Source organism: Hoplias malabaricus, chromosome 2, assembly GCF_029633855.1.
Source record: "Hoplias malabaricus isolate fHopMal1 chromosome 2, fHopMal1.hap1, whole genome shotgun sequence".
Taxonomy (NCBI): domain Eukaryota; kingdom Metazoa; phylum Chordata; class Actinopteri; order Characiformes; family Erythrinidae; genus Hoplias; species Hoplias malabaricus.
Genome location: NC_089801.1, coordinates 46,883,184 through 46,905,694, shown reverse-complemented (window position 1 = coordinate 46,905,694; position 22,511 = coordinate 46,883,184). Strand labels below are relative to the sequence as shown.

The following is a 22,511-nucleotide window of genomic DNA, read 5'->3' as shown; positions in this document are numbered from 1 at the left end:
TCTTCCCTTTTCACACAAGGTCATCATGATATAATACTTATAGATCTCTTATGTATAAAGACCCTTAAACACACACACACACACACACACACACTATATGTAATGCTGAATTTATGTTACATTTTGTACAGATAATCCATGTTACTAATTTGAATATGTAGATCATTAATTTGATATGTAGATCATTTTGTTATCCTTACCCCACTAAACAATTATTTTCAAAATATCTGCAAACCAGCTGTCACTCTGTAAGACTCATTATCCATAAAATGTTTTCAAAAACAGGAAGAGGATGCTCAAGTAAATGTTGACCCCACACACAATGGTAGTCAAAGGATCTTCAATAATCTGTCAATATTTGGGAGGGCACTCTTAAGTCTTTGTCTCTCTTTCTGTCTGTAGGCTATTACACCTGTGTGGAAGTGATATTCACTCTTAGGAGACAGGTGGGCTTCTATATGATGGGTGTATATGCTCCCACTCTGCTTATTGTGGTGCTGTCATGGCTGTCATTCTGGATCAACCCTGATGCCAGTGCAGCTCGAGTTCCATTAGGTCAGTCTGTCTGTCAACCAATATAAAAACCTGAGAAAACCACTGTGCACCATGCATTTGTGTTACTGACCTAAACTGAACAGCACTAAATGTAAGGTACAATAGTCTGTTAAAACCGTAGTCTGTAGTCTATTCCTGAAATGGAAAATTTATAGGAAATATCATGATAAAAATCTGTTTTGAGCTTTTGTCCAAGCTCCTTAGGCTTTTATACAAATTTTTATAAACTCCAGTAACCCAAAAAGAACTAATAATCTGTTTAATCCATTTACATGGTTCACATTTCATACGAAATCTAAAAATCAGGTGTTTAACGTCATCAAATTACATTGAAAACATAAATAAACCTAGACAGTTAGTTTCTGGGCAAGTCTGTAAAAGCAGCACCTGGTCTCCCCCTACAGTTGCAGAGTGTACACTATTAAAAATAAAGGTGCTGCAAGGGTTCTTTGAGCGATGCCGTACAACAATACTGTTTCTGGAAATCTACCACTCTGCACAATTTAGCTCCAATTCTAATATGCACCTGATCCAGGTAATGAAGAACCTCAGGGGCATTTGAATATTAGAGCCTGGGGTGTGTGAATCTGAAAACTCCAGGATGGTAGATCCCCAGGACCAGGAATGAGCATCCCTGCCATAAAAGAACCACTTTTTGGTCCATAGAGAACCATGTTTTTTTAAGAAATGTGTGAGTGTGAAGAAACTTTTAAAGGTTTAAAAATCCATCACTCTATCTTAAGGTTCTTTACCAATTTACACAAATTATCAAAAATGGTTCTTTATGGAACCAAAAGTGTTTTTTCTATGGCATTGTTCAAAAAACCCTTTGTGGCACCTCTATTTTTAAGAGTGTAAATAGCACTCTGGGTTGCTTCCCACCACAACATGGTGCAGTTTCTGAAGTGCTCAGCCCATAGTAGCAACAACAGAATTACAATGATTTTGAAGCTGTAATTATAAAGTAAAAATAATATTTGGTGTTGCTTTAAGTCTAATAAACAAATAACTCAGATTTATAATAAAATAACGATTAAAAAGATAACATGTCTGATTTATGTGGTATATCATGTCTATAATAAAAGACTTATTTTTTTTTATAATATCAGCTGTAATGTCAGATGCATTCTCCATCTTCCCAAGCCCCGCCCTTCTTTTCTCCCCTCATCTCTCCATTTTCGTCCTCTCATAGGCTCCACTTCTCTCTCCCTCCTTCCTCTCATCTGTCCATCTGTCCATTCCAAGGATGAGTACTGCTCAGAGGTCAGTTTGTGGAGTTAAAATAGTTGTTCTAATCTCGATTTATAATCAGCAAAATGAATAAAAATCTTTCTCTCTCTTGCTATCTTTCTCTCTCTCTCTCCCCCTTTTTTCTGTCCCTTTTAACATCTTTTTCATTCTCTTCCACCTGCTTTGTCTCTTTGCTCTTTCTCACTGTCTCTCTCTCTCTCTCTCTCTTTGCAGGTATTCTCTCCGTTTTGTCTCTGTCCTCTGAGTGTACGTCTCTGGCATCTGAGCTGCCGAAGGTCTCATATGTGAAGGCCATTGATATCTGGATGATTGCCTGTCTGCTCTACGGATTCGCCTCACTGGTGGAGTACGCTGTGGTTCAGGTGTGTGTGTGTGTGTGTATGTGTGTAATTTTTGCTCAATTTTCTCCTTGGTTTTAGTCATTAATCATCATGCTATCATGCTGGCAGTGTGAAGACTAGAGCATTATTACTCAGAGACCACATCATTCAAACAACTTCATTTGAACCCCACACACTAACAGAACACTAACTACCCAGATTTTTTATGTTGCCTAACAGATGCCCATATTTTCATGTGGAAGAGCGAGGGCTGTTCTCCCCAAATAGAGAGAAAGAGAGAGAAAGTGAGAAAGAGAGAGACAGAGAGAGAGAGAGAGAGAGAGCGAGAGAGAGTCAATTGTAGTCTCTTTTTGCATCACTGGATATTGAACTTAACCAGATGATGCTTAAGACAGTTGGCTGGTAAGAAGCCCCTCTGTTTATATGTTTAAAAGGTAGTGGGTGTGTGAGTGACATAAACGCTACCATCGTCCTACCATCATCTCCTTATATGTATGCACGCACACACAAAATAATCACAGTGACTCAGTATTCTTCAGCAACACAGACTTCAGTGCTAAATCAGCACCAGGGAGGTGTCTATCATTAAAGACAGTAAAACATCCCTTCAGCAATAAAGACAGCAGCACACCTTAGCATGCTCGAGGATTTACTAGATGTTCAAAGTTAGCAGACATCTGCTCGTCCAAATTTTACCCAGAGTTGATGTTAGCCCTCTTTGCTGCAACAATAACTTAAATTTGATGACTTGTACACTACAATGTCCTTGTGTGCTAAAAGCAGGTCATGAAAGTTCAGCAGCAGAACACTGCCCCAAGCACTAAATTCTCTCAACCAACAGCTTTTTAGACAAGTGTTCCTAATGTTTAGGCTCATTGGTGTAAACTGTAATGAACTGGCTTTGTGAAAATCTGGCTTTACTGTAGTATTGCTTTCAGCCCGGCTTAAAGGAACACTAGGTAGGTTTTGGTCATTTTGCTCCTGGATTCCCCCTACATTTGCACAGTGTAATTCACATTTACAGCAAGTAGGGTGGGTCACTACTCACCTTCAAAAGTTGCATAGTGCAGTTTCTACAATTCTGAGTCTGAAGTAACAACAACAGAGGCTCTATAATCACTATTACAAGTCAGTGAAGCATCACAATGATTTTTTAGGTAAAAATACTTCTAAGTGTTGTGTTTATCAATATGCATGTAACAGTGCATTTATTTTTATTAACACGTGAGCTGGTTCCATTGTTCTGAAACATTTTACAGGTTATGCTGAACAGTCCTAAGCGTATAGAGGCAGAGAAGGCAAAGATGGCACAGAAAGACAAGGAGAGAGAAAAAGAGGGAAAAACTCCAGCCAAAGCCAACTCAGTCAACGGCACTGGAGGAACTCCTATTCATGTCAGCACATTACAAGTAAATCACCTTTACTTTAATTGAGCCCTTGCAACAAAGAAACTTAGGATAGGCTCTAGATGGAAAAATATTGCCTGATAAACTAAAAAAATACTTTTTTAATTTAATTTAATTTTAATTAGAGGACATTTTCACATGTATGGTTATTTGTTTCAAGGGCTTGATTGTTAACTGACATTGTGATATTTTGCAGTAATTTGCAGTATTTTTAAGAAATATTGTCCCCATATGCCTTGGACTTGGAATTTAAAAAGCTGCTGATTATGAGACCAAAAATGTACCTCCAATTGTTAAACATAACATTCAGGATTTTAATTTGAAGAAAAAAAAACAAACACTTTTTATTACATTCTGAGGATGTTTTCTCACCATTTGCTGCTCTCCAGTCTGATCGTGTTTGAAACCAGTCTAATGTGTTCACGAAGCTCATCTTTGAAAAGGTTTAAAAAACAGGTCTCAAATGTTGGAAAGCATGAACGGAGATGGAAATATTGCTCTATTCCTGCTCCATAAGTTGGTCATATTGACTTATTTTTGCTGTATATGGAAAGGAGAACACTTACTACATGAACGTAAACACAGAGTGAAAGTGCTACAAAACTAAAGAACAATTGTAGATGTTGCCTTTAAGATCTTCTTTTCTGTCAATCAGCAGTTTCTCATATTTTTTCTTTTTTTCTGAATTTGCTTATACAAATGTGTGATTAAAAACCACACAGGCAAAGGTTTATGGACAACTGCTTTTCTTTACTAAGGAATTTGTCCTTTTACTCTCCTGGGACTAATTTTTGGAACATTTCTGTGAAGATTGGATTGCATTCATTCACAAGAGCTTTCATGAGTTACGGAATGTTGGATAATTATTTCAGGACTATAAACAACATTCTGGCTCATCCCAGAATTATAGAATAGTGCTGCATCATTTCAGAGAACAAAGTTCCACTGTTACCCAGCCCCAATACTGTGGGATTTTATATCCCTTTAGCCCACACCTGGCATTGAGCATTTTGACCTTAAATTCATGTACAGCTGAGATTATTTAAACTTGTGTGCTCAGTTGAACATCTGTGTCCACAATGACTTATCTACAAACATTTGGACATATAGTGAAATTACTGAATAACCAGGCATATGTATGAGTGTGTGAAGTCAGAGACATGTGTGTAAAGGCAGAAAGGAGATGGCTGTAATTGAGTCGGCTGCTCTTAGCACACTCAGCGGGACACGGGCGCAGAAGAGAGCAAAGGTTTCTGTGGGATTGAGTCTAACGTGACCCGACAGCTGAGGGGCCTGGAGCCATGGAGCAGCGACATTGTGTGGGGGACACGAGTATGATTGTGTGTGGGTGTGTGAGTGTAAAGGTTATGTTAGGGGTGAAATCAAGAAGTAATATCAGGTTAAAATAGCTGAATTATTGTGTCCTGGGTAGAGAGAGGTCATAATGTGAGGTGGATGTTATTTCTGTCTTATGCACATTGTCAGAAAGATTTACTGTGAGAATGCTAACATTTTTGCATACAATGTTTATTCTTTTTTTCTTATACTCATGTCTTTTTTGTTGCATGGCGACATAAATTTGATATATAAGCAAATGTGTCACTTAATTAGAAAATTAAAAATCACCTTGCTGGTGGTTAGGGAGTGTATCCCAGCTTTTTATCCACAGTTTGTGTTTGTTTGGCATCCTCTGGCACTTCATGATCAGTTAATAGCCACCAAGCCAGAATATTTGGATGGTGAATCATTATCAACCTAGCATTCATATCAGCGTAGTTATCAACGTTGTTTTATACACCTGCTGGTAAGCATGTTCTTATTAATTTATAAGTTTTAGGGTCTATACAGAGCATCTAAATTACATAGATATTTCCTACTGCTAGACGTAACCCTACAAATTTTCTTTAATTAGTGAACAATGTGTTGCCCTTGAGGCACTTATTTAGTTTCTTCTTTGCCCATTATTAAAATTAATGATTATTTGTTGTTTAGTTTAAAAGTGACCAGAACAATATTAAAATAATAACCATATAAGAACTTTTAGTTTGACCACTTTAATTTGGCTCCCACGGCTGGTGATGACGTCACTTCTGGTTCTACTGCGGGGATTAGCCGGGAAAATAAAACGTATCAGACATGCACTCATGCTCTGGATGTGTTCCACTTGAAATGAAACATCATAGAGGCAATGGTGTAAGTTCAGCTAGTAATAAATATGTTCATATGTTAAAAACCCTATGTTAAAAAGTGTTAAGAACCGTAAGTTAAAACAAATGGATAAAAGCAGTATATTTGCATGTGTATAGGCTAACAGCCCTATTGGCAGCTATTGTTGGTGCAGGAAAATAATATATGCATTTATGTTTACAACTATGTATAGTGTGGTGTATAATTAAGAGAGTAGACGTTCAATATTTTGTATTGTTTATATTTTACAGTTTTCACCTGAATGTTAATGAGGAAGAGTGACAGTAAATGGTCAATCTTATTATGGCTCAGTCTTCATTGACTCTGGTTTAACTTAGTGTTTAGTCAGATTATGGCACACTGCACGAGAACACTACAGTGAAAAAGCAGCATTTGATGTTTACAAGTGGTCAAGATGGTGACGAGCAGCAAATCCTCTGTATCCAGTACTAAGAGTAGCAAGACATCATCATCTTCGTCAAGTGTGGCACTTGCCAGGGTTAAAGCAGAAGCTGCTAAGGTGAGAGCATCATATGCTAACCAAGAGGCCAAGCTGAAAATCGAAAAGGCTGCTAAAGAAGCAGAGAAAATCACAAGAGATGCACAAACTCAACTAGAAACAGTAAGGATAGAAACAGAGTTGGAAGTGCTGGCACTGCAGCGAGATGCTGACGTGGCCATGGTGCAGGCACAAGTGCTGGAGGACGCTGAAGCAATGTGTATTGTAGGCGAAGAAGGGAAGTCAGAATCAGAAAAGATTAAAATTGAACGCACAAGTGAATATGTAAGATCCCAGAATGACTTCCAGAATCATTTCCACTCCACATCCTTACCTGAGGCTTCTTCACTCCATGTGAAATCGCAAGACAGCTTAGTAACATGGCGTCCACAAGGGGGAGATGTTGCACAATTAAAGCCTGTGGATAATCAGCTAAAGTTCAAAAATGCTGACGAAATGAATTTACCTGCATCAAACGTACACAATGCAACTAATGTTGAGACAAAATATGACATCAGAGGAACAGATACCACCATGAACGTACCGGACCAGTCATATACTTCACAGCATATTCCAGTGGCCAGCATACCACCTCAAGCAGAGCCTGTGTCACAGTATTTGGCACGACGAGACCTCGTCATTTCAGGTCTGTACCACTTTGATGATAAGCCTGAAAATTATCGTGCGTGGTATTCCTCATTCACAAATGCAGTTAGCGAAGTTCAACTCACAGCAACTCAGGAATTAGACCTCATGACTAAATGGCTGGGAAAGGAATCTAGGGAACATGTGAAACGCATACGTTCAGTGTATGTCACCAATGCCAATCTAGCTTTACGTAAAGCAAGGGAGAGGCTATGCGAGTGCTATGCTGCACTAGAAATAATTGAAAAGTTATTGTTTCAGAAGTTGGACAACTTTCCAAGGATTTCAGCCAAAGATTATTCTAAATTACGTGAACTGGGAGATTTGCTTAAGGAGATACGAGGCGCCAAAGAAGATGGTTACCTTAATGGCCTGTCGTATCTGGACACTTCCCGCGGAATTGGACCAATTGTAGAAAAACTTCCTTTCTGGTTCCAGGAGAAGTGGGTGTCCTCAGGGTCAGCGTACAAAGAAATGAACCATGGTCGCTTCCCCCCCTTTGAGTACTTCTGCGAGTTTGTGTGCCATGAAGCAAAGAAGCGTAATGACCCCAGCTTTATTCATGAAGGAATCACTTCATCTATAAAAACTGTTAAAACCATTGTGAAGAATTTCAATGCTAACCAACCTGTCTCAGTGCACAAAACCAGTGTAGCTTTAGCTGATGATGACCTTAATAGGAACTGTCCATTACATAATAAACCACACCCTTTCAAAAAATGCAGGACATTCAGAAACAAATCTCTTGAAGACAGAAAGGCCTTTCTCAAGGAGAAAGGTATATGTTTCAAATGTTGTTCTTCAGTCTCCCACCTAGCCAAAGATTGCAGGTTCACCATGAAGTGTTCGGAGTGTGACAGCACTTATCACGATACGGCCATGCATCCAGGTCCACCGTCTCAATCCATCAGAGCTTCTTCACCACCACAAGAGGATGGCGGGGAGGGAGAATTTTCTAACACAGCTGTTGTTAGAACAAGCTGCACAGAAGTTTGCGGTACAGAACAGTGGAATCGCTCATGCTCAAAGATCAGCCTGGCAAGGCTATACCCCAAGGGTTCTAGGGACACAGCAATTAAAGCCTATGTAATTCTAGATGACCAGAGCAATCGCTCATTAGCCCGACCAGTATTTTTTGAGCTATTCAATGTGGAGAGTAAACCATTCTCCTACCATCTCAGAACTTGTTCTGGTATGGTGGAAGTTTCAGGCAGAAAAGCAGATGGATTGCAGATCGAGTCATTGGATGGCAAGGTTCTCATTTCTCTGCCACCACTCATCGAGTGCCATGAAATCCTGAATAATAGATCTGAGATCCCAACACCAAATGCAGTCCTACACCAGCCACACCTCTGTCACCTAGCCAAACATATACCAGAACTGGACCCAGGAGCAGAAATACTCCTGCTACTAGGAAGAGATGTCCTTAGGGTACATAAGGTTAGGCACCAAGTTAACGGACCATCCAATGCGCCTTTTGCTCAACGGCTCGACCTGGGCTGGGTAGTAATAGGAGAGGTGTGTTTGGGCAGCGCACACAAACCAACAGTAAATGTGTTCAAGACCAATGTGTTGGGCAGTGGCCGTCATTCAATTTTTCAACTCTGTAAGAGCTTTATGCATATCAAGGAGATGCCACAGAGTTTTAACAGGTCTAGCAAAGGAACTGAGAGAATGCTGGGTCAGACAGTATTTAGCCAAACAGAGGCTGACAATAAACCTGCTCCATCATGGGAAGATGTCATTTTCTTAGAGATAATGGATACTGATGTTTACAGAGATAGCAATAAAAGTTGGGTGGCACCATTACCATTCAAAGTACCACGCCAGGTTTTACCAAATAATAAAGAACAGGTGGTTACCCGGTTTGCATCCCTCCAACGTACTCTTAAAAGAAAACCTGAAGTGCAGGATCAGTATGTAGGATTCATGGAGAAAATATTTGCCAGTGGACATGCTGAGGTTGCACCGCCCCTAAAAGCAGGTGAGGAATGCTGGTACCTCCCAACATTCGGGGTTTACCATCCTCAAAAACCCAACCAGATAAGGGTAGTTTTCGATTCCAGTGCTCAGTATCTTGGTGTCTCCCTTAATGATGTGCTCCTGAAGGGCCCTGATCTTAATAACTCACTCCTTGGTGTCCTGCTACGTTTTCGGAAAGAGAAGATTGCAATCATGGCCGACATTCAGCAGATGTTTCATTGTTTCTTGGTGGATGAAAACCACCGCAACTTCCTCCGATTTTTATGGCACAAGAATAATGACGTCACTAAGAAAGTTATTGAGTATAGGATGAAGGTCCATGTGTTTGGTAATCGGCCTTCTCCTGCTGTGGCCATCTACGGGCTGCGAAGAGCCATCAAAGAAGGCATGCAGAAGCATGGTGCTGACACTGTCAGGTTTGTCGAAAGGCATTTTTACGTTGACGATGGTTTGATATCTGTATCGTCAGAGACTGCAGCAATTGACCTACTTCAAAGTACGCAGGCCTCACTTGCAGAATCAAATCTTCGTTTGCATAAGTTCATGTCAAACTGTCAGGCAGTTATGGAGGCCTTCCCGCCTGAGGATTGTGCTCCAACGTTCAAGGATCTAGATCTGAATGGAGAAATTGCACCTGCTCAGCGGAGCTTAGGTTTGTTTTGGGAATTCCAGACTCATCAAACAAATCATTCACCCGTCGTGGAATTCTCTCCACAGTCAATAGTGTTTTTGACCCATTGGGTCTGCTGGCACCTATTACTATTGAGGGGAGAGCTCTCCTCCGGGAACTTACTTCTGAGCTGTCTGATTGGGACTCACCTCTCCCAAGGGACAAGTTAACCAAATGGGAAGCTTGGAGAAATTCTCTTCAAGATCTAAAACACCTTCACGTCCCAAGAATGTATGTAACAACCTCATTCACTCAGGCAGTGCACACAGAACTGTGTGTGTTCTCCAATGCATCAACTAAGGCAATCGGTGCTGTTGCATACCTGAAGGTGATTAAGGAACATGGTCAAATTGAGGTAGGATTCGTTATGGGCAAGGCCAAGTTAACACCTCAGTGTGGAGTTACCATTCCAAGGCTGGAGTTGTGCGCTGCAGTTTTGGCAGTAGAATTGGCGGACCTCATTCAGGAGGAGCTAGACCTGAAGTTGGATGCCATCACGTTTTATACAGACAGCAAAGTAGTTCTTGGCTATATTAGCAACGAGTCCAAACGATTTTATATGTATGTGCACAATAGAGTTCGCCGTATCCGGCAGTCCTCAAAGCCCGAACAATGGCGTTATGTACGTACAGAGGAAAATCCTGCCGACCATGCATCAAGATCTTTACCTACATCCCGCTTGGTGCAGTCCTCTTGGTTCACCGGGCCAGCCTTCCTGTATCAACCACCTGGACAAGAAATGCAAACAAATGAGACATTTCAGCTCATTTATCCTGAGGAAGATCCAGAAATTCGTCCACAAATACAAACCTGTGCCACCATCCTCAAAGAACCAACACTAACCATTGGCCGTTTCCAACGCTTCTCCACCTTTACTTCCCTGGTAAGAGGAGTTGCGTTACTTGTCCACATTGCAAGACCTCATAAACACTCAAACCAGAAGAGTGAATGCAAAGGCTGGCACAGTTTTAACACACCTCGTACTACAGATGAGATGGTTCAAGCGAGAAATGTTATCCTTAAGGCGACACAACAACTAGCCTTTGAAAAAGAACTGTCAGCGCTAAGAGCCAACAAACCAATACCCAAAGGCAGCCCCTTGCAGAAACTCAGCCCAGTCCTGGAGGACGACCTTATCTGTGTTGGAGGCAGGCTGGAACACTCTGATCTTGCAGCTGTCGAGAAGAACCCCATAATTCTGCCCAAGGACAACCACATCTCCCTACTTCTCACACGGCATTATCATGAACAGGTGAGACATCAAGGCCGTCACCTAACAGAAGGAGCTGTTAGGGCAGCAGGATTCTGGATCGTGGGAGGCAAGACTTTAATTAATTCAATACTCCACAAATGTGTAACTTGTGGCAAATTACGCAGAAAGTTGGAAGAACAGCGAATGGCGGATCTTCCCTCTGAGCGCCTCAAAACCTGCCCTCCCTTTACATATGTAGGACTTGATGTATTTGGGCCCTGGTCTGTCACAACCAGACGCACCAGAGCAGGACAAGCAGAGAGTAAGCGGTGGGCTATCATGTTCAGCTGTATGAGTTCAAGGGCTGTGCATATTGAGGTCATTGATTCTTTGGACACATCTAGCTGTATAAATGCTCTTAGACGCTTCTTTGCACTCAGAGGCCATGCAAAGCAGCTCCATTCTGATTGTGGGACCAACTTTGTTGGAGCCTGCAAGGAGCTTGTTATGAACCAAACTGTTCAGAGATACATCAGTGAACAGGGATGTAGCTGGAAATTTAACCCACCACATGCCTCTCATATGGGAGGCTCTTGGGAGCGCATGATTGGCATTACCAGAAAAATACTTGATGCAATGCTTCTTCAACAGAAGGTTCGTTTGACTCATGATGTGCTTTGCACGTTAATGGCAGAAGTCACAGCCATCATGAATGCACGTCCACTAATACCTGTGTCAGTAGACCCGGAGAAACCTTCTATACTCTCACCGTCAATGCTCCTTACACAGAAGAGCGGAGTTCCTCCTCCTCCTGGAGATTTCTCGGACAAGGACCTGTACACAAAGCAGTGGAGACAAGTTCAAGCTCTTGCAAATCAGTTCTGGGCTCGCTGGAGGTGTGAATACTTGCCTTCCTTGCAACACAGACAAAGGTGGACAACACCACGCCGGAATCTTCAGGTCGGTAACATAGTTCTGCTCAGGGATAAGCAAACCACTCGGAACTGCTGGCCCATGGCCAGAATCACTGCCACATTCCCTGGAAAGGATGGACATGTAAGAAAGGTTGAGGTGAAGACTACTGACCAAGGCAACATAAAAACCTTTCTTAGACCAATCACGGAAATTGTTTTGCTTCTACCCAAAGACTGATCAGAACTTTCAAATTTACAGTGACCTCGCATAGGTCAGACGGGGAGTGTGTTGCCCTTGAGGCACTTATTTAGTTTCTTCTTTGCCCATTATTAAAATTAATGATTATTTGTTGTTTAGTTTAAAAGTGACCAAGTGAACAATATTAAAATAATAACCATATAAGAACTTTTAGTTTGACCACTTTAATTTGGCTCCCACGGCTGGTGATGACGTCACTTCCGGTTCTACTGCGGGGATTAGCCGGGAAAATAAAACGTGTCAGACGTGCACTCATGCTCTGGATGTGTTCCACTTGAAATGAAACATCATAGAGGCAATGCTGTAAGTTCAGCTAGTAATAAATATGTTCATATGTTAACTGTAAGTTAAAACAAATGGATAAAAGCAGTATATTTGCATGTGTATAGGCTAACAGCCCTATTGGCAGCTATTGTTGGTGCAGGAAAATAATATATGCATTTATGTTTACAACTATGTATAGTGTGGTGTATAATTAAGAGAGTAGACGTTCAATATTTTGTATTGTTTATATTTTACAGTTTTCACCTGAATGTTAATGAGGAAGAGTGACAGTAAATGGTCAATCTTACTATGGCTCAGTCTTCATTGACTCTGGTTTAACTTAGTGTTTAGTCAGATTATGGCACACTGCATGAGAACACTACAAACAATTTTCAAATTGCATTGACTCCATATAACTCATTTTCTACTACAAAAAAAGGCCAGTCTGAAGGTACAATTTATGTGTTACTATTAAAGTGAGTAGTGATTAAATACGTTCTTTGTGTTTCGTGTATTATATCCCCAGGTTGTCGAAACTCGCTGTAAGAAAGTGTGTACCTCTAAATCGGATCTGCGCTCCAATGACTTCAGCATAGTGGGCTCCCTCCCACGAGACTTTGAGCTGTCCAACTTTGACTGCTACGGCAAGCCCATTGAGGTGGCCAATGCCCTGGGCAAATCTCAGAACAAAAACAACAAGAAGCCGCCGCCTGCCAAGCCGGTCATTCCCTCTGCCGCCAAACGCGTCGACCTTTACGCCCGTGCTCTTTTCCCTTTTACCTTCCTTTTCTTCAACATCATCTATTGGTCTGTTTACCTGTGAGGATCACGGCTGATGTGGTAGGGCCTTAGATCTCTAACCACACAATAATTCAATAGTTATTCAATGCATCGAGAAATTTCATTGCTCTGGATTATATTAGGTTTGATTTAGAACTGAATACACAAATAATATCAGTTTATTTAATTTCCAGTCAAAATGACTGCTAAGTGTATTTCACATATTTTTATAAACATTTAACAGTAAATTACACAATAGCTGCAACAATAAATATATTCTCTGATCTTTACTTATGCCCCCCACCCAAACTACCATGTTTACTCTTCCACTTGTCCATTTTTTTTCCAATTCAATTATAGCAGCGTCCTCCAATAAAAGCTGTTCCCAATCAAATCTGTGGCGTCTTGTTACATTTTAAAGAGACATTAACAGATGTTACTGAGAAAAAAAAATTCTGCTTTTTTTGTGACCCTGAGAAAAAGCATGTGCTTGTGCTTAAATGGTTCTGACTGGAGATTAAATATGGATGCGATATGACCAATACCTCATGCTTTATTTCAAATTGAGTTGTAGATTCTGACATTCCAAAATCAATACTGTTGAATCGCCACATACAGATTGATACATCACAATACACGGATGCACTTTGTTTACCTCTAGAATGTGTGTTTGAGTGTATACTTTGATTGTGAACATGCATGGCAAAAATGTTTCAAGCATGTCGGAAACATAAAAGCCACCAACCAACCTTCTCCACCTCCACATTGTTTTGAAAAGAGCAATAAAGTATGGAAGTCTATTTCTGCCATTTTAAATATAAAATCTATTGTATTGTATGAAACACTACACAATAAAGTAATTTAACTGCTCCAAATTGATTTGAAATACAATTTTAATATTAACTTACTTGATTTTTGGAGTGAGGGGCAGCCGTGATAGATTCAAGTAGCAGAAATATTCTTCCACGAGAAAGACTCCTAGTTTGCCTACATTTTGGCTGTGATGTGTTCCCAATATTGTGTTGTTCTCATGTAGCTGCTTGAACTTACCAACTTTAAAAAGAGTAATGCATCATGTATAAATGCAATGTTTTCTTTTGTTGGAAACAAGAATGCCATTTTTTGGACAACATGATTTTGTAGAAAAAGCTTTGCAGCCATATTACACCCCGAGTGATGGTGTAGATCATAGGTGTGACTAAATGCCTAATGAACTGCCTTGCTCTCTACATAAGCTCTTGTGTAGGCATGCAGGCAAATTAAAACTTTATAAAACCGCTTATTGATTCACTAAAATCAGACCTTTATGAAATCGGTGATCACTCACTCCCACACACTTGCTAACTGTACTCAAGTAATGAACTTCTACCACAAGACAACCAAACACAAGCAAACAAATTAGCTAGCAAGTTGACATGTTGAAACAGTAGCCTTGACCCCACTAAACTAGCAAGCATGCTATTAAAGAAGTTATCCAGATCTGGCACAAATTACAAAATGACTGAACTAAAATTAAATATCACTTGCTGGTTCCAAATTGTGCCTATATTTGCCAATACCTAGCTTACTAGGGATTGAGAAACTGTATGTATCTGCATCAGGAGCATTCTACACCTCTCTCTCTCTCTCTCTCTCTCTCTCTGTCTCTCTCTGTGTGTGTGTGTGTGTGCGCCCCATTAAGTCTGTGTTAACATTCTCTGCTTTTTCTGAATGATGTTACATGTTGAAGTGCAGACTGTACATTTTAAATATGTATAAGTTCGGGTGAGTGGGTAAAGTTGAGTAAAGGTCATTATGATATCAAAAATAGTTGAGGAGAAAGGGGCTGTGGTTTGTATGGCTGTGTAAATAATAAACCATTGCTGCTGTATTTCAGCCCTGCAATAAAGATCTACATTAATCCAGCACAAACATCTGTGCTCTTCTTTCAGTGTCTGTCTTTTATTCTGTGGGCATAGACAGCATGGATGTCATAGATATATTTTCATACATTTGTGACAAAGACACTGTGTAGTTTAAAGATGGTTTGTGATATAATGTGATGTACCCCCATGGCAGTTGATTTAGTGCCATTGTTACCAAAGACTACAAATTAAAATGCTCTGATAATTTCAGAAATTTTGTAGGCTACAATAAAGCATGGCTTTGAATTACACAAGGACTAGAAAACGCCGAGCAAATTCACTACAAGAACTACATTTCCCATAATGCCCCAGCGCCTTTCCAAAATCTTCAGCCGCTAACTCTTTCACTCAGAGCTAGTTTATTTCTGTGGTTTACGCGGAGTAAAGGGCATTCGTAAAATATTTTAAAGAAAGTCAGCTTCTCAACAAACAAGGTAGTTATGGCTCATAATGATATATTTTAAAATATATGCAATATATTACACCATTACAACAAACACTCAGACATTCACTGACCTTAGAAAATGGTAATTTAACACCACCCATTCTCTCAACTTCTTACCACAACATAAGCAGAAATGTATAAAACACATCAAGAACTCAACATCCACTACAAGCTCATTGTAATGTCTGCTCCGTTTTAATGTGGAAGGGAACATTTGAATAAGAACCTAAACGTAATTATTTGGTGGCTGTAGTTGCAGTTGATCAATACATTGATGTATAAACTTGATGGCTAAAGCGCATTGGTTAAAATGCTTTTAAAAAATGTTTTACTTTACATGATTCACCAAAAAAGAATTTAGGGTCGGTTCTAATAAGTACACTGTAAACTGTTAGAAAACATAGTTAAAATATAAATTAAGATTCTGTGCTGCTTCAGAAAATATGATGCCTAGTTGTGCAGTTAAACTGCTGTATTTGTTGCTTACCTTTATTGCTGTATTTATATATAAAAAATATTTATTATTGACATATTATAGTTGTTACATTGTCCTATAATATATTATATATGTTATATAATATATAATATATATTATGACCCCTGACTACAAAGGTGCCCCCCCCCCCCCCAATTGCCATTGTATGATTCGCACCCTGGTATTAACAAATTCCAGAAACTGGTGCCAGACATCTTTATGTTTCTTATACCGACCCCAAGAAATAGCAGCTTCCAGTAGAGCAATTCGTGTAGAGTAACGTTTGAGTCTGACGCCCTCTGCTGAATAATTTTTAAAACTACATTTTATAAGGAAAATAATCAACTAGGTGTGGTATGGGAGAATTTTATTATAAAGCCAAGTCCCAAGCAGGGCTTCTTTAAAGGGGACATATTATGAAAAAAACAAACAAACAACATTTTAATAATGTGCATTAGCGCATTCATTTGGGGATCTGGACCTCCTATCAACCCACAAACTGAAATAAACAACACGTAGTCTCTTCAATCACAGCACTGGAACACAAAGGTGAGGTACAGCAGGGCAAAGCAAGCACATCAGATGATGAAACGTATGTGTAGTGATTAAAAGGAGAATGGAGGGGGAAAAAAATACAAGGCAAGAGAAATTGGCTCAGTACTAGACTATATGCTCACTCACGCCTCACTCCTGTGAACTCACACTGAAGTCAACAGTGGCTCATTGTCATTTAAATGAACAGGAGCCATTCTGGACCTTCCATAAAATGTCCTGTCATGATTATGGAGCCCCTTAGGTGTCAGGGTAGAATAAATTTTATAATAATAATAATAATAATAATAATAATGAATTACACTTATATAGCGCCTTTCACACACCCAAGAACACTTTAGAATGAGAAAGAAAAAATATAATTTTCAGAGGAAGTGTTTTGCAAAAAGCAAAAAGTATTTGAGCTGAGTTTTGAAGATAGAAAGAGAGGAGGAAGAGTAGATGGAGATAAGTAATGAGGTACTAAGTTTGGGGACAGCAACGCTGAAAGACCTACCACCCATTGAGGAGAGCCTGTATCTAGAGATTGTCAGAAGGTGGCCAGAATCAGCGGATCTGAGTTTACGCAGTGGGGTATATGTGTGTAGACGTGAGGACAGGTAGCAAGGCCATGTAAGTCCTTAAATGTCAGCAGCAAGATTTTGTGTTCGGTAACCAGGAGCCAGTGAAGCTGGTGGAGGACAGGGGTGATAGGCAAGGATTGCTTAGAGTGTGTTAAGACTCTGGCCATGGAGTTTTGAATATACTGAAGAGGGAGCAGTGTATTAGCAAGTAAGACATGGAACAAAGAATTACAGTAATCTAACCGTGAAGTAATGAATGCATGCACCAGTATCTCAGCAACTTTACAGGAAAGTAAAGGACGAAGTCTAGCTATATCTTGCAGATGGAAAAATTCAGATATTGTTAGAGATTTGATTTGTGGGACAAAACTGAGAGAAGAATCAAACAACACCAAGATTTTGTATAGAGGATGATGAGCAGACAGGGATATTATCAATAATAATGAGGGGACAATGTGAATAGGCAGAAATGACTGACTTGGTACCAACAAACAGAAAATCAGTTTTTAAAGGGTTAAACTTGAGAAAGTTCGCTTTTAACCAGTATGTTAACTCCTGAATACAGGATAACAGTGAAGATGGAGGGAATGATTCAGCGGGTTTGAGACAAAGATATATCTAAATGTCATTAGCATAACAAAGAAAATTGAGGATATGGAAATGGATAATATTACCAAGAAGAAGTAAATAGATGATAAACAGCAAGGGACCCAGAACAGAACCCTGGGGTACTCCCTGAGTTACTGGGGCAGTAACTGATTTGTGCTTCCTGACACTAACAAACTGAGACCTATCTTGTAAATAAGAAATGAACCAGGATAACAGGATTTTAGAGGCAAAGGTAGGTTAGACCTAGGTTTAAATTCTCCATAACAGTGCAATCAAGACCTGCTTTTTTAACAATGGGGGTCTAATTAGAGGCCTAAAACATTATTTCCCAATTTAATAATTATTTCAGTTCAATTAGTCAAATTGATTATTATTATGTAACACTAATTAAACTGAGGAAACAATTTATTTAAATAATTGTTTATTACATGATTTAAAAATTAGAGTCTATTCCAGTAGATTGGGAGAACACAAGTAAATACAGTAAATTATTTATATAATTAAAGTAATGTTTTAAAGGAGCACTATGTAACAATAACTGTACTAAAATGAAGAAATTGAAGCACTGGCATCTGTTACAGCAGTGCTGCATCCAGAATGTTCTTCTTTAAGGAATGTCTGTTCATGGGTGGTACTCTGTTTTTTGTTTCGGCCTGTGATCCCACCCACCACCCTTGCATAGTGGCCTGTTTAGGGTGGAACAGACAAAAAAAATACATCTACATCCTCAAATTGTGTTTAAAATGGAATGGAAAATCAATAAGGAAGATAACATCAACCTTTAATAGTGAACCATTTAAAGTGAAAATGGAAAGTCACATGTGAAGCTGGTAAATGACGGTTCTTGATTTTCACTAGTATTTAGTGAAATGATGTACACTTTCCTGTGTAATTACGTTATCCAACTTTCCAACGTTCTTGAACCCGTCTTATATTCGTTTATGTAGGCTCAGTTTTCCTTTAACCTGGCAACCTGCTTGAGCTTTGTGTTTGGTGAAGAGGGGGAGCGAGGCAGGTAACTCTCTCCAGTGTTTTGAATTTGGATTAGAGTACCCATCTGAAATGCTTGTTGTCAGTATTAAAGATCTTTAGGTCAGTATTTAAGAGATTCAATAGTTATTGTCATGTGTGCAGTAAATCACAGTTACACTGAACAAAGAAATCCTTATTCTGTGTTCCTTCTTTTCTGGCTATGTAAAGAATAAATATATTAATATAAATACTAAAAAAGGGAACAATTAGAAAATCGGGCTTAGCCCCAAAACACAGCTGTCCATGTGGACCCATTTCTCTTAAGCTTAAGAGTGAATGAGTGATGCGATGCCCATATTCTATACCAGTATATAAAGGCATCTACTACTAAAGCATGCTCAGCACATCTGACATCACTGATTGAGAACAATTTTTTTAATCCTAGAACATTATTTACCATATTTATCTCAAAACGTACAAAAAATGAGATGAGTACTATTTGTAATTGGTCTGTATTGCCGGCTTACCTTCACACTTAAAGAAAAAAAAGATGGTTCTAAAGGGTTCTTTGGTAAAGAAAGTGGTTCTGTATAGAACTCTGAACACCTGAAGAACATTTTACATGGTTCTGTATGGCCCCAAAAAGCGTTCCTGTGTTGTTACGATGTCAAGCTTGTAAAAACTGAAGTAACTCTTTTTGGTGCCATATACACTCTCAGAAAAAAAGTACGGTAGAGGTGCATTATTGGTCACTAAAGGTACACACACTGTAAATGTATCTTTAAAGGTACAACAGGTGTCTAAAATCCAGTTGTGTTTCCTAAAGGTACATTACATTGTCTCCTCCAGAAGGAGAGGTGAATATTTGTAATATTTCATTATAGAACTGTGTAAAATAAGACAACATAATATAAGTCCTGGAGATAAAACGGAACATATGAAATTTACAATTATAATAGAATATGGTACAATTGTTCTCTAACAAAAAGTACAGAAATAACCCTTGTCTATATAGGTGCTAAATAGAACTATCTATAGCACATTCTCCATCAATCGGAGGAACCCTTTCATGATGCAAACAAACCTTTACAAAAAGTTGTTTGAGTATTCAGGGTTCGATATAGAACCTTTTTTTTTTTTAAATCAAAGGACCCTTGAAAAACCATGTGTGTGGGCTTATTCATTTTGTTTGTGTTTTAATCTTGGATTTCTATAAAGCTATTTGTTGACACCATCAGGTAAAATGGGAAAAGTGCAATACAAACGTTTGACCTGACTTCATAAGAAGGCCTCTAGCATGCACTTGAGCAGTTTGCAGCTGAGTGTGAAGTGGTCCGTATGCAGATCAGCACATCCAAAACTGGATATTGTTAACTCTCACAAAAAAATGGCACAATCCCTCGATGTAGAGGGTGAGAACTTGCACCAAGTGAAGGAGATCAAGTTTCTCTGGGTCTTGTTCATGAGTGACGGAAAGAGGGATCATGGGATTGGCCGTGGGTGCAGTTTCAAGTACATGTGGTTGCTGTACTGAACTGAACAGAAGAAGGAGCATGAAGCAAAGCTCTCAATTTACTGTTTAATCTTTGTCCATACATAATTACCATTGTGGTAACATTTTTGTTCATATTGCCCAGGCCTTTTACAGAGTGTTGTTAAAAGTAGAGGTGATGCAACACAATGGTACACATGCCCCGTCCCAAATCTTTTGGAAATGAGGTTTGTATGTCTCTATATGTGTCTATCTGCCTATTAATCTATTGACACAGATCAACCATATTATATCCACCTCTTTGTCTCAATGTCCATTTTCTCAGCTCCAGTGACCGTACAGGAGCACTACAATTACAGACTAGTCCATCTATTACTCTGCATACATTGTTTGCTCTCTTTCACCCTGTTCTTCAGTGGTCGGGACCACCACAGAGCAGGGACGATTTGAGTGGTGGATTATTCTCATGGCACTGCAGTGACACTGACGTGGTGGTGGTGTGTTGGTGTGTGTTGCCCTGATAAAAGGGGATCAGACACAGCAGAGCTGCTTGAGTTTTTAAACCTTTCAGTTTTACTGTTGGACTGAGAATAGTCCACTAACCAAAAATATCTAGCCAACAGCATCGTGTGTCCATGGATAAAAGACTAGAGAGCAACAAACAAAAACTGTGCAGCAAAAGATGAGCTAATGTCTCTGACCACTTGTACCAGCTCAACACACATTAACACACCACCATCAGATCAGTGTCACTGTGGCGGTCCTTTGGGGGTCCTGACCATTTAAAACGGGGTGAAAGGGAGCACAGAAAACTGGGAGATGGATTACAGTATGTAATTGTAGAACTACAAAGTGCTTCTGTATGGTCAGTGTAGCTTAGAGAATGGTGAGTGTAGAAACAAGGAGGTGGTCATAATGTTCTTGTTGATTACTGTATATAAGTCGACTGATTAAAAAAAAGTACTTAGTTGCACTTAATAGCATTTTTCTTTTTTCACGTCTGAAGCTTTTAATAATGGTCATTTAAATGTAAAATAAATGGATCAATGTAAGATTATTCATTCATTATCTGTAACCGCTTATCCAGTTCAGGGTCACGGTGGGTCTAGAGCCTACCTGGAATCATTGGGCGTAAGGCGAGAATACACCCTGGAGGGGGCGCCAGTCCTTCACAGGGCAACACAGACACATATTCACTCACACACTCATAATTTCTAGTCGCCAATCCACCTACCAACGTGTGTTTTTGGACTGTGGGAGGAAACCGGAGCACCTGGAGGAAACCCACGCGGACACTGTCCTCACAGACAGTCACCCGGAGCGGGAATCGAACCCACAACCTCCAGGCCCCTGGAGCTATGTGACTGCAACACTACCTGCTGCGCCACCGTGCCACCCAATGTAAGATTAGCACAATGGAATTAATTTTGATGTGTCAATCGATAAAAAAATTAATCACACTAATACAGTTTTTCTCAGTTGCTAAAACACAAAACTCTGTTGTCTGAATCAAATTCTCAGTGTCCTAAACCCATTTATTGAAATTGTCACCATTTTGGCAGAAACTTAAGCAATATTTTCACCTATTAAGACACAATTTGCAAACATATTTTCAGCCACTAAAACACATTTTGCGCTGTGATGCACATGGGTTGCATAATGGTAAGCACAGGTAGCAAAAGTGAAACTCAAATAAAGCACCAGTGTCACAACTTAAACACAGCCACTCTAAACTGATCACACATGTGACCAATGATGTGAAGAAACCAATATAAGCCAGTACAAGGGTCCCGGTCGTAGAAGTTTTACTATGGATAGAAACAGAGAGGCAGAGTAAGGGGAATATGTGGAAGAGGTGGAAGAAAAGGAGGGACGAGATGAAGAATGATAATTTCAGATGAAATACGGGCAACCATCATTGACCACGTTCTTGTCCATGAACGTTCTTGACTATGAGGGAAGCAGGACTTCAAATTCAGCCCAACCTGAGTAGATTCACAGTGCCCACCATAGTCCGAACATTCAGAGAGGAGAAAAGGTAATTGCTTTATATGTTTACAGTATGACTCAATACAGATCTGTAAAATGGTTTTTCATTACATGATTTTCCTAAAACATTTGCAGGCTTAGTACTTCATGTAATATTTTGTAACGGCATGTTCTTTTGTAGAATCACAAGACTACCACATCGCAGGGGAGGACGTCTATGTTGAACCCACACCAAGAGACCCTCATTGTTGACATGGTCCCTCAAAGACAAGTGTAATCATACTGCGTGAAATACAGCAGAGAATGTTTCAACTGGATTCCTCAGACCGTCTACATGAATATATTTACATGGATGAACATGGGTTCAATCTCGCCAAAATGAGGAGGAGAGGCAGGAACATGATTGACCAATGAGCAATTGTTGCAGTCCCTGGCCAGCGTGTTGGCAATATCATGTTATGTGCTTCCATCAGCAATCATGGGGTTCTCCACCATCATCCCACATTGGGGGCATACAACACTCAACTCTCTTGGCATTTATGAGTGATCTTGAGATATTGTGTT

General features: G+C 39.7%; 1 protein-coding gene across 2 annotated transcripts in view; it reads left to right on the top strand.

Moving 5' to 3' along the window:
* glrba (glycine receptor, beta a) overlaps positions 1-14,797 on the top strand; it is a 28,417-nt gene extending 13,620 nt beyond the window's left edge. The window contains exons 7-10 of one of the 2 annotated variants that reach the window (XM_066658985.1): positions 403-555; positions 2,020-2,168; positions 3,407-3,541; positions 12,693-14,797. In XM_066658985.1, the coding sequence (XP_066515082.1) occupies positions 403-555; positions 2,020-2,168; positions 3,407-3,541; positions 12,693-12,989 (734 nt within the window). In that variant the 3' untranslated portion in view covers positions 12,990-14,797. Of the gene's footprint in view, positions 1-402; positions 556-2,019; positions 2,169-3,406; positions 3,557-12,692 lie in introns of both variants that reach the window. The other variant, XM_066658984.1, reaches the window with a different exon arrangement.
* The last annotated feature ends 7,714 nt before the right edge of the window (positions 14,798-22,511 follow it).